Below are 12,895 nucleotides of genomic sequence, written 5' to 3'. Positions count from 1 at the left end.
ACAGTGAAGCAATCATAGACTCTAGGTAAAATCCTTAGCTGGGGTAAGTCAGCATCATTCCACTGACCTCACTGGAGTGATTCCAATTTACTTCAATTGAAGATCCTACAAACTCATAGAAGCAGAATCCCAAGGCCACATGGAGTTCTGTTAAAGGACTGGGACATGGTTGATTCTGCACACTTCTGGAATCCCCAAGATAAAAAGTTCTCTCTTGTGATACTAAGGGTATATCTACCCTGCAACACTATTTCGAAATAACTAGCGCAATTCCAAAATAACTTAGTCCACGTCTACAGAGCAGGCAGTTATTTCGAAATAGTGTCAAAATACTGTTCAGCTGGAGGACTTCTTACTCCAATTCCTGTAACCCTCATTGTACGAGGAGCAAGGCAAGTCAGAGGAAGAGTGCTCTGTTTCAAAATAAGTGCTGTGTAGACGCGCTCTATTTTAAAACAAGCTATTTCGAAATAAGTTATGCAATTGACGTAGCTCAATTTGCGAAGTTTATTTTGAGTTAAGCCTTGCAGTGTAGACGCACTCTAAGACACCAAGCCAGGTTTACCTTTGCTTCAGCGTTAATGTTTAAAATAGTTCTTGTTTATATAGAATTCTTTTTTTTCAGGGTACATCTACACTGCATGGCTATTTCAGGATACCAGAGTAGCACTGGTATCCTGAAATAGCTACCCTGTGTCTACACAAACCGCCCGTTATTTTGAAATATTTCTTGAAATAACAGGCACGCTATTTCGGCATCTCAAAGGGCCTACTGCCTTATACACGTGTTTAGGCTGCCATTTCTTACAGATGTTAAACTCTGCACACAGCTTTTACGGCACCCATACCAGTGTAAGGCTTTGTTGCATACTGGCCTCCCTTTCATCTTCTCTTCTGACTGCTAACAACGTTAGCAAATATTGGGTTACTGTTGGCTGTAACATACTAAGCAAAAGAGAACCTGGAGTCTGCATTTCTCTCTGAAAAGAAATGATTTTGTATTTCAGCATTTAGATTTAGAAATAACATTTATTTAGAAAGGCTCTTTTTAAACGGAAACTTATTAGAATCTGTTGCTGCAACACTAGTCAGTGTCAATATCCACCTAATCTAGTGAAAGCTGTGGCAAACCATGCCTCTTTGTAGCCAGGTGGAAGGGAAGCCCAGATTATATGGTGGCCAGCAGGTGATGGCTTCATTTCTCAAAAAAGTACGTATGGTGTTAAACCAAGCAAAGGAAATCACTGATGGCTAACAGAAATCTGAATATGTATAGCTTCAACACATTACAACAAATCAAAAGAGGACTAATTAGGTCAACCACACAAGGCTCTTTCACCCTTTTGTCTGACACAGAACTCAGTTTGCTCACTCTTTCAATTACCTACTTTTTGATTACCTGGCTATTAATTACCCTCCCCTTTTAGGCACACCCTTTTAGAATGCTCCTTTCCCAGCATGCTTTGTTTATAGCTGGCACTTTAAATCTGGGAGAGGCAAACAGCAGCAGCCTTTTGATACTCACTTTGTCTTAGATTGCTGCAGAATGCAAGCCTCTCCAGTTCAGATTGTAAGTGTGTATATATATTGTACATAGAATAAAAAGAATACCTGCTCTAGATGCCCTCAAATTAGCTTAAAATAAAAGCGCCCATAGTCACTCCTCTTCAATATTATCAAATGACAGCAATTCCATCTCATGTAATCCCCAAGCAGAACACTGAGAGGAAAAGTTGAACCTCTCTATCCCTCTGAGAAATAATCACACTCTCTACCTCCCACATTCCTATTTAAAAATATGCTTTATTCTATTCTGAGTGCTCTTGTTAAATTAAAACATGTTGAAAATAATAGTCTAGAAAAGAATTTAATGCTTTGAAATGTTTGTTATAGTTATAGATGTATAATTGTAATCCATTCGAGATGAGCTCAGGAGAAACTAATTTAACATATTTTCCTTCTGGATTCATTTCCAGGTTTGTTCAACAATTCAATTATTGTAACTATATTTAAAACATGCAGAATTTTCCAGGCTGAAAGATTGTGTTGAAAAGTGCAGATTGATTTACTCATGAGACACTAAAAAGCATGAAGAATTTCTATACAAATAAAACTCCATGGCTGTGTCTACACTGGCCTCCCTTTCGGAAAAGGGATGCTAATGTAGCACTTTGGAATAGGCAAATCCGCAGGAGATTTAAATATTCCCCGCAGTATTTGCATTAACATGGCTGCCGCTTTTTTCCGGCTTGGAGATAAACCGGAGAAAAGCGCCAGTCTAGACGTGATTCTCCGGAAAATAAAGCCTTTCAAGTAGGAATAAGAGATCCTCCGGAAAAGGCTTTATTTTCCAGAGAATCACGTCTAGACTGGCGCTTTTCTCTGGCTTATCTCCAAGCCGGAAAAAAGCGGCAGCCATGTTAATGCAAATACCGCGGGGGATATTTAAATCCCCCGCGGATTTGCCTATTCCAAAGTGCTACATTAGCATCCCTTTACAGAGTACTAGGGTCCTAGTCTGAGTGCCTGGTTGTAGTAATTTTCAGGATCCACACTCAAACAGTTTAGTTTTCAAGCACCAGAATGGGAGACTTCACTCTAACATCCAGCCAACACCTATAACTGTAGCTGGTCCTGGTTGCAATTTTTGTTCTAAATGTGTGTCAAACAAAACAGCACAGCCTGATTTGAAAATGAAGTGGAAAAGAACAAGACCAGGAATGTGTTAAGATATCTGCTTAGAAATACTTTGATTGAACTGGCACATTTTACACCGCTTTTCCTTATCCATGAAAATTAGGAACAGATGTGAAGTAAAAACCACACAGAAATATGAATTTGGCATTTACTAAGCACCTGATGTTCTGATAATTTGTCTGACAGAATTTTAGGCTGGGCTAATTTGAGGTAGATATTTATAAACATGTACTTCAAAAGTTTACTTTTAGTTACAAACCCATAATATTGAGGTTGGGAATTAAAAACATGTTACTTTAATATTTAACTCCACTTATTGATCTAAACAGGTGGTTTGGTTATCACTGTGTATCAATCAAATGTCAGCATTGGCAAAATGTGACAAGTTCAAAGATGGCAGAAACCTTTGTTTTCTCCTTTTGTGAGGGAGAAATGTGTTTTAGATGGGAAGCTGTCTAATGTGCAGTTTCTTGTTGTTTTGTTCTGAATCACCTGGAAGTGGGTTCCTAAGCATTATGTGACCACAGAAGCTATTTCCTGTAATTGGGAATTTGTCTGGCCCTGAGTCAGCAGAAGTACTTAGCAGGCTAACCAGCACAAAAGGCCTAATGTAGAATGGCTGGAGAGAACGTTTCTTTAGCAAGTTTTACTGGCAGAACTCCACCAAGAAGGACTGACATAAGATATACTCAAAAAGCATTAGGAATTGTTCTAAGATAAGACATTCGGATAAAAAGCAATTACCAATTCTTAATGTTAATTACAATTGATCATGCAGGTGAAGACACGGGTCAAACTACTGACTGCACCGCTTTACTAGGTACTCAGAAATCTGCATGTGTTTGTGCAAATGTAAGTTTGTGTACTCCTGTATCTGGCATTTTGGTAAGAATGGAAAAGCAGTTTGGTTTCCAGAAATGTGTCTCATTGCTGTCATGAGTTTTCAAATTCACCAAATACTGCCAGCTCTTGTAAACAACCTCCCCTCCCCTGCTCCTACATGATTTTTCTCTGCCAGCAGAAAGAACCTAGCCAGGCACTGACCTTAGGGAAACAGAAAGAATTCTTTCCACCTCAATCCTCCGCTTTAACACCTCCTTCACCAGACCTTTTTCTGGACCTTGCTTCACCTTTTCACGCCCAATCAGATATATGCACTTTGGGGTAAGGACAAGGTCTCGCTTCACACCCTGAAATGTGAAATGATTTGAAAAAATATAAATGTACAGCATCATCAAAATCCACAGGCACCTAAAATTGGCTAAACAAGAAGCACACAAATAAGCTACAGATACATAATGTACCAGCTCTATTTTTTTTTTGGGGGGGGGGGGGAGAAGTGGGTGAATGTTTCTCAGCTTGGATTGCATTTAGATAAAAATAAAACTTTGCTCACTACTCTCTATTTCTTACTCCATTTTCTACTCAGCACCTGCCACAGCCCACCCTATCCTTGGGACAAAAAGCTTGAAAATGACCTGGATCATGGCTAAAAAATGTGACAGCATCCTTTACCAGAAATCATATGCATCCATCTGTCCCAAAAGTAATAATTTTCCTTCAGATTGGAATCCTTGGGTGAATGGAACTGCCCTATACCCTTTCTACAGTCAGGAACGGGGGTTTTCTAAGTTTGGTGGAGTTTCCTATACAGGGTAGTTCCTAAAAAGCTTTGATCCAAAATATAGACACCATGGACTGAGGACCATGAAGTTTTTTGTAATCATACCTTAAACCGCCTGTCATATTTAGTAATAGTGTCTGCAAAATCAATTTTCTCCCGTTTCCCTACAAACTGACGTAGCTCTGGATGCTCTTCCATGCCTATGTAGTCCCCAATAAAGTTCCTGTTGATGCTGTTTCGTCTTCTCTCTTTCTTGTTCAGCAACAGATCTGAGGCTTGAACACCAAAAGTGTACATCAATAAATACTGCTTACCAGAGACGTTTCTAAATGCATGAACAGTAAAAGCCCATAGGGCTTCAAGAGGAGCTTAATGTAAGGAAAAAATGTAGGCAAATATATTTGTCTGAAAGGTTAAAAAAGGCAATGGTTAAGCTGATAATCCTTCTGATAGCCAATGTGTGATTTGAAAGCCATCCCTATTTAAGTATTTGCCCAGAATGGAGAACCACTTCCAGAATTTGGGTTGGTTCTGATGCAAACCTGATCTCTGTGGCTTCGAACTCTTTCTAAGAGCAACTACTAACCCCGCCCCACAAAAAGCCTCAGTGCTGTCAAACTCGTGCCTACCAAGATTGTCAAAAACTATTCATTTTTTGACTGACCGAACTGTCTTTGAAGTGAGAGTATATCTTCTTCAAACAAACATTTGTCCAGGCAAAGCAACTTGAAAAGGTCTTGAGAATTAGCAATGTCACACTGAAATGGGTTTTCCATGAATCGAAATGCCAACATTAAGCTTTCAAAATCTGAAAAAGGCTGGCTGAATTACATTGCCAGGTGTTCAAGCCATCTCACATAATGCTGACAATCAAGGTCATCACACTCAAATTCACCGTCTCCAGCAATTATCTTCAAATTTGGGAAGTGGGTGAATTCTCCTGCCTACATTTGAATGATGAATAGCTGTAGCTTAGACATGAACTCCCAAATGTGCTGGGCCACATCAAAAATCATCTTTCCCTGAAGTTTCAGACCGAATTCATTCAAATGACAAGTTGCAGTGGGGGAGGTCTAGGTTGGATAGTAGGAAAAACTATTTCACTAGGAGGGTGGTGAAGCACTGGAATGGGTTCCCTAGGGCAGTGGTAGAATCTCCATCCCTAGAGATTTTTAAATCCTGGCTTGGCAAAGCCTTGGCTAGGATAATTTAGTTAGAGTGGTCCTGCTTTAGGCAGGGGGTTGGACTCGATGACCTCCTAAGGTCTCTTCCAACCCTATGATTCTATGACTCAATGAGAGATTTGACTACTGGTACTTTCTTTTGAGGCTCTCCTATAATGGGAACATTTTTATTCCCTGGGAATCGTAAAATGAAAAATGAAAAGTAAAATCTTAACGTTTTAACATTGATGACGATACACCTCAGTTTTATCCTCTGATGCTTGGGTCTCATTTTGCTGATCTACCAATTTAAATCCCAGATGTAATCAATCCCTATAGAAATATTGCCAGCTTCTGCTCTCATATTCTGTGTAAGCAAAAGGAAGCAGAACTTCCTATTTCTGGCAATGAAAGAGCATACATATTTAGTATCAATACCCCAAATCTAAAGTATTACTCAACATCCTCTGCCATCATAACAGATTCGTGCTGTAATAAGCATCATACTTTTTTCAAAATATTAATTCCTTACTTTTGTTTAAAGCTAAGAACTTGTGGGAGTATTTTGCTATTGTCCAGGAAGGCAATAAAGCATGACAAATCTAGGACTGAATTTGTATTCTGTTCAGCAATGGGAAGCTCTTTTTTCAAAATCCTAGATAACCTCAATCCCCACCACTTTGAATTATTAGAAAAATGCATTCAACTTCAAACAAAGCAATGCAACAGTTTGCACTACAAGATGGGAGATACTACTTTGCTTGTTTAATCATGCTCTCTTTCTGGATCTTGAATCATTCATATAGCGCCAACAGCATAAGTAGACATACCTTCTTCTCTCATTTGTACATACTTCTTCCTGGCCATGTATTTCCTCCATGCTTTCTGGATTGCCCTAGCATATCTATCATACTTCCGTTCTCTCATCTCTTCAAGCAAAAACAGCTACACATAAAGAGGAAAAATGAGTCAAATACTTCAGATGAGGACTAAGTAAAGTTGGAAAAATGCACGTTCCAGTTTCAACCTCCATGGATGCCACCTATTGTTTACACTTCAGAATCAAGAGTCTTTTACAAGCAGTGTCAGTGGTCCCAGCATCAGACTGGGAAAGAAAGACCTCTCAGAGAAAGGAAGTGTCCTCTGATGGTGATGGGGGAAATGATGGTTCATGTTGAATCTACTCCCTACTGCAGCTGTCAAAGTCTGGAGGACAGTGAATAGGGACAATCTTTCTCCCTGCAGCCCTATCACAACTTTGACTGTGGTTTTCTAGTGGATCCATCTCAACTGTACTATGTGTGACCTGCCCTCCTGCCATTTGCTGTTTCTTGACTGAATCTGGGCATGGCATTACCAGGGTACAGAAGAGGACTGGTCTTATCTTAGATAACATGTAATCAAGGATGCCTAACTTGATCCTACCCTCTCATTTCAGGCCAGAGGGTGACTCTAGTTCCTGCCCTGTCCAAGTCTTCTGAATTTCAAAGTCATTGTGCCTCTTTTTCAGTAGTGGAAGTCCCCTAGATGATTCTGTAGGTCCAAGTTACTCAGGGTTCCCTGATAGACATGGTGTAGATCCTGGTTCAATTAATCTGTGCCTAATATGCTGTTTTTTGGCAAGGTTTTAGGGCATCTCTGGGAAACTTCCCTGTAGGCTATATCCAGAATTCTTGAGGATGGTCCCCATTGTGTTCTGAAATACTGTTTTCTTGGCATAAGAAATTATATGCCAAACATAAGAAATTATATGCCACTTATATAATTATAACTAAAGATTTAATTACAGTTTAGTTAGTAACAAGACGCATTACCACATCAGAGATCAGTAAGCTTTCAGTTTGTGGGATGTGTTTGAGGAGTTCAGTTGTTCTTAGGAATAGAAAGCAAAACCTTGGATTTATGGAATGATATCTTAACTCCATATAAGTATATAATGACCTAAGTGGACGGCAGGTATGCCTATAGTGTTCACTAACAACTGTACTGCTTTGTGGGTGTGTGTGGGTGGGCGGAGGTTCTGGTAATAATTACAGAAAGTCCCCAATTTACAAATCGGTTTGGTTCCAAAAGTTCATTTTAAATTCAGTTGTTTGGAACTCAGAACACATTTTCCCATAGAAACAGTGTTATAAATGATAGTTACAGTCCCAGGCTAGCCCAAAAACACCTATTTAACCCATAAAATAGCTGAAATACTGTATATTTGCAATGCAAAATAGTAGAAATAGTTTTTTATTTAATCTTGAATGCTGGTGCTTGAGGAAAGGTAGATGTAATTAGAGACAGATGAGGAGATAGGGAGCAATTCTGAAGGGGACTTCTGGGAATCTCCCAGCCATCCCCTCACCATAGAGTCTGCACTGGCCCCTGCAGCCAGACGCATCCTGTGCCCCTTCCTCCCATGGGCTGCACCCAGCCCCCATTCACACCAGGACGTGGCAAACACAGGCTGGAGGACTCCGGAGGAATAAGGGGTGGCGGTGTTGTTGGCAGTTGGAGAGAAGCAGTGGTTTCCCTTTCAAAGCACTACTTCTCTCCAGCCGCTGATTACATGACCCTACTCCTCTGGAGTCCTCCTGTCACTTGCACAGCTCACCACCAACTGTGCCTCTTGCCTGATCCTCTGAGGCTGCAGGTGAGCTTTTGTTTGTATGTGTGGAGGCTTGTAAGTCAGATGTTTGCAGAGTACCTGTAATAGCATTCTGCATGTTAGCTACAGCACACTTGAAGGCAAACCTTCGATAAGGACACAGGATTTTTTAATATCCTAGTAATTCTGTACTGTCTGTGTATATGTACAAATAGAGAGGCACAGCTAAATTGGATGGGAAGATGTAAGAAGAAGAAGAAATACATGGCATGAGTAAAGTGTTTGCATACTTAAATGTTTCTTTCTAGACTGCTGAGTTATCTATAGAAATGAACACATATTTTTGAGGCATTAGATAGACTGATAGATGCTGATATTTTTAACCATAACTATTTTGAGGGCTGTTGCCAAACAATATGTATGCTTTTCCCCTGCAAAAATGTAATATCCAGTATATCTGCAAATGTGAGAAGATCCTATAGAAATCAGAGGAAAGTCCTTCATGAAGATACCATGTCTATTGTTTTTCAGGGTCACAGACCCTACATTTGGTTGCTAGATTTCAGCTGAAAGAGAGGCATGTCAATATGTTATCCTAGGAATACAGACAGACCATAAAACTTTAACACATGGAACTGTGAGTAGCAATTTTAAAATCTTGACAGTGCTGTGCATGGGCAAAATCATGCTTAGAGCCAATCATGGCACTAACTGAACACTAAGCCAATTAAAAGTTATAATGCAGGCACAGGCTTGACTTGTTTCAAAAATTCCATGGGAGTTTCACAAATTAATCCAGAAAGGTGATGAAGTCTGATGCTTACTCCATATGAAAAGGGAAACTCCTAAAACTAGGTTATTCTCTTTTCATTTTAAAATCATTTATGCCAGCTAGGGGTTTTGGGTTTTGTATATCTTTGCAGGATGTTTCTTAGAAAAGGCTGCAGGAATTTCTGTTGTTTTCTGAGAGAAAAGCAAAGATACTAAATTTCCTCTTTGCTAATTAGGGTATTTCATAAAAATGGTTAAAAAATAAGCATAAATATAAAACATAAGTATTAAAGTATAAGCATAAAATATACTATTTTAAAAGAGTTAGCTGTCTTGTGTGAATGTCTTTCAAGCTGTGAAGTTTGAAACTGTGGATGCTACCAAAAGAAAAATAATGTCATGCCTATCCACTGTGGGTTTTAAAGCAAACACATCTTTTCTGCATGTTCAGCAAAGTAACTAGAGCTACCAAAGTGAAATCATATGGTAAACATAAAGCTTTTACACAAAACTGAAGATGGGAAGTTGGTCTTAAAGAGAAACCCACTGACAATGGAGCAAATTTTAAAATGATACCAGTCATACAAGTGGGAAGATTCATTATATTTGAGGAGTGTTTTAAGCTTACTTTCTTCTGTTATAAAGTGCTTTTCTGTAAGGGACAATGGGAAGGTCTAAAAGCATCACTGCCACCCCTTTGTACACTTCTTCAGTAGCAGCACTAAGATAAGTCCTCCTGGTGTCTACATTCCACAGACCTGCCCGGGTGTTTTGGGTGTTGAATAATACACAGGAGTGACATTGCCATAAGCAGGAAATGGAACTGAACATCAAGAATATCGTAAAAATCAACTCTACACAAAATGTTTCCAAATGTATAAATTTAATCACCTGAAGGGCAATATTTAAAAATAGTAGCTCAAAAGTTTCACACCAAAGTGTGATTTCCAGTTTTGTTTCCCTCTAAAGTAAAATATCTGAGGGAAAAAAAGATTAGGACTTGTGATGTCAGCTGTGTTGGAGAAACAACATACAATCCTGAGCTCTTCCTAAAAGAGACACTTGGTTCAAACACATCTTGGTGCAGAAATTACTGGGTGAAATTTTATGGCCTGTGTTATGCAGGAAGTCAGACTTAGATCATGATGGTCACTTCTGCTCTTCACATTTTTTGTAACATAAGCTTTGCCACTCATCTTAGGGTTAAAAATAGGCCTTGCCAGTCTAAGGAGTTTCATAACTGATAAAAAAAAAAAAAAAAAAAAAAAACAGACGTGACCGATAGTAACAGTGCATGTTTAATATTTTGATTGTCAGAATTAATAACCGACTTAATATCATTGTTGTTGACACAAAGCAAGACCTGATTTTTACTCCCAGTAGAGATACAGACAATGGCACACATGCTACGATAGAATACAATTGTGTGAGCCCATATTACAGATTAGATGCAAACCTGATTGAATTTTGCATTTGGGACCATTATGGACCCACCAAGATAATGACAGGAGGTTCCTGTGGTGGTCACAACCTCAGTGATTAAAGTTAGTAAAATTCTAAAGAAGCATATAAAATAAAATTTTCCCCTCCCCACCTTCTGACATGTAACACAGGGAGCGCTGTGCTTTAAAGATCTAAACACTAAATCTTTTTCAGAGACTGAGATCGGTGTTTGTTTTGTGGATACTGAAATGACATGGACAGAAAAGGAAATGTTTCATTTTATATAGAAATGAGGTAATGCTAATGTGGCACTTCAATACAAAAACACAGAAATATTACTACACTCCTTTTAGAAGTGTGTTTTACTCCTGTATATGTCTTATTTAGTATCTCAAAGCTTGTGTGGAATAAAAAAAATCAGAACCCAAACAATGAATTCTCACTAAATTGCATTAACCTGATAGTTTCAATAAAGAATAGATAGAGTCCCTGTGACTGATCATTCTGCATTGTATCAGACTCATAAATATAAAAAAAAACCTCCTCAACTCTATTACATAGATCTATAAATAGACAAGGATATAAAAGCTGACTGTAATTTTACATTTTGATGCATATTGTGAGGAATTATAGTTTCTCCCTTTTTTTGCTCTCTCCATGTACAATGTGAGCAGAACCTAATGTAGCCTCCTATATTAAATATCAGTGCAATGTTGTGAACCTTTCATGGCATAATGTAGTACAAGAAGTAATACTACAAAAATAATTACAGAAGATGTCATCATTAGCACCTTGGTTGTTATCCTGTCAGAAATATGTCCTTTTACTAGGGTGATCAGATGTTCCGATATTCAGGGCTTGACAAACCGTGGCGAAATCTACTAGTCAGCCCCGCACTGTGCATGCGCAAGACCTGCATTGCGCATGCATGCGCCACCGGTGAACGGGGCAACCGGCTGAAATTTACTCATCACGGGCGAGTAGATTCACTGATTTGTTGAGTCCTGCCGATATCATTGGGACCATCCTGTTACTAGGGACTTTGTCTTTTATAGGAGCATAGTACCCCCTGCCCCACCCTGTCCTGATTTTTTACTTGCTATCTGGTCATGCTATCCCTTATATAAATGCAAAACCTGGAAATAACCATGTACCAGTCGCACAGTAAATTAGATGCTTATGGCATGTTCTAGATTGACTACTCCAGGACCCAGAAGAATACAAAATAAAATCTCCCCCTCCCCAACTTCTGACATATAAACATATAAGGGAAATGAACCTAAACCAAAACCCTAGGAATGATTCTTTTTTTTTTTTTTTTAGTGGAGCTAGTCTGAGAAAACACAGATCATAGGTTCAGAAGTATCTTTTTTTTTTAGTCAGTTAATGAGATTCTGAATAATTGTCATAAGAAACTGAAAGAGTATTTGTTTTAATCCAGCCAGATATACAGACTTGGTTTATTAGAAATTTTCAGTAGAGCAATTTTCATAATTGCAAAGGAATAGAACATATTGCACTGTATCCATTTATGGCACTGTAAATTTTTTTGTTAGTAGGCTGATTTTTATTGTAGGGAAAATTTTTCCTACTTAATTAATGCTGCTTTTATCATCAGCATGATCATCCAGCTTACTGTATCATGGTTAAATCACAAAAATGTTGTCTGGATTGATCTGTACTCGCTCTTGTTGTTTGTTAAATTGCCATAAGCAGTTTGTTTCAAGTAGCCAGCAATAGACCCCCGAAAAACAGTGAAAATCATCAAACAGCAGACTCAGACATTTAAAAACCTTTTGCTCAGTTTATCTCCTGAAATCTTGCAAAGACTTAGAAATGCTATAAAAAGGGGGTGTCATACTGATATTAAAGAAAAAAAACCACAATCTAGTACAAACCATTTTCACTGGGTCTCACTTTCCCTTGTATGTGAAGGCAGAATTATTTACTCAGGTGTGTATTGGAAATGGCCTCCTGTCTGCCATTCATAAAACCTTACTTCATAGTTAGTTGGCAACTCTTCATCTATAGAAAGCTTGTAAAATTCCCTTCAGAATGATGCAAGCAGTAGATAGGATTTCAGCACACAAACTCCAGTCCTTCAGTCAGCTTCAGTGGGGGCATGATCACACCCTAAATCAGTGCACTTTAGGTTATAGCAACATTACTGATGTTGTGTCCTGTCAGCACATACCATTTTTGTCTATCTGTCATACTAAAAGCAGTCTAGCAAAGCAAAGCACTTTATCAGCTGTAATTTAAGGCCATTACAAAGTCATACTCTCCCTCATCTAATAAAAACATTGATTAAAAAAAAGTGCTGTTCACAGTAAGATGTTGTGAAACAAAAATACTAGAGAAATTCTTTCATAAAAAATCAATGTAGTCATTACATAGTCAGTTCCTTTTACACTCCCTCATAGCAAGCTGACTGAGCCCTGCAAATCTGTGGATATCCATTTTATATCTGTGGGTATCCACATCCACAGATGTGGATATGGAGGTGGATATTCAAAGATGTGGATGCAGATATCCGCAGCTCGTTTTTGCAGATATCAATGGGGATACAAATTTTGCATCTAAAACACTGCCATTTTGCAGCTA

General features: G+C 38.7%; 1 protein-coding gene across 2 annotated transcripts in view; it reads right to left on the bottom strand.

The window, feature by feature from the left end:
• The window catches only part of MYO1E (myosin IE), a 181,331-nt gene that overhangs the window by 34,659 nt on the left and 133,777 nt on the right, over positions 1–12,895 (bottom strand). For both annotated transcript variants that reach the window (XM_075897339.2, XM_075897340.2), the window contains 3 exons: positions 6,315–6,429; positions 4,427–4,596; positions 3,742–3,887 (listed from right to left, as the gene is read on the bottom strand). In XM_075897339.2, coding sequence (XP_075753454.1) covers positions 3,742–3,887; positions 4,427–4,596; positions 6,315–6,429 — 431 coding nt within the window. The remainder of the gene's footprint in view (positions 1–3,741; positions 3,888–4,426; positions 4,597–6,314; positions 6,430–12,895) is intronic.

The sequence above is a fragment of the Pelodiscus sinensis genome, chromosome 14, assembly GCF_052426305.1.
Source record: "Pelodiscus sinensis isolate ZL-2025 chromosome 14, ASM5242630v1, whole genome shotgun sequence".
Classification (NCBI taxonomy): Eukaryota; Metazoa; Chordata; order Testudines; family Trionychidae; genus Pelodiscus; species Pelodiscus sinensis.
The sequence above is the reverse complement of the archived record's forward strand: the minus strand, read 5'-3'. Positions and strand labels throughout refer to the sequence as shown.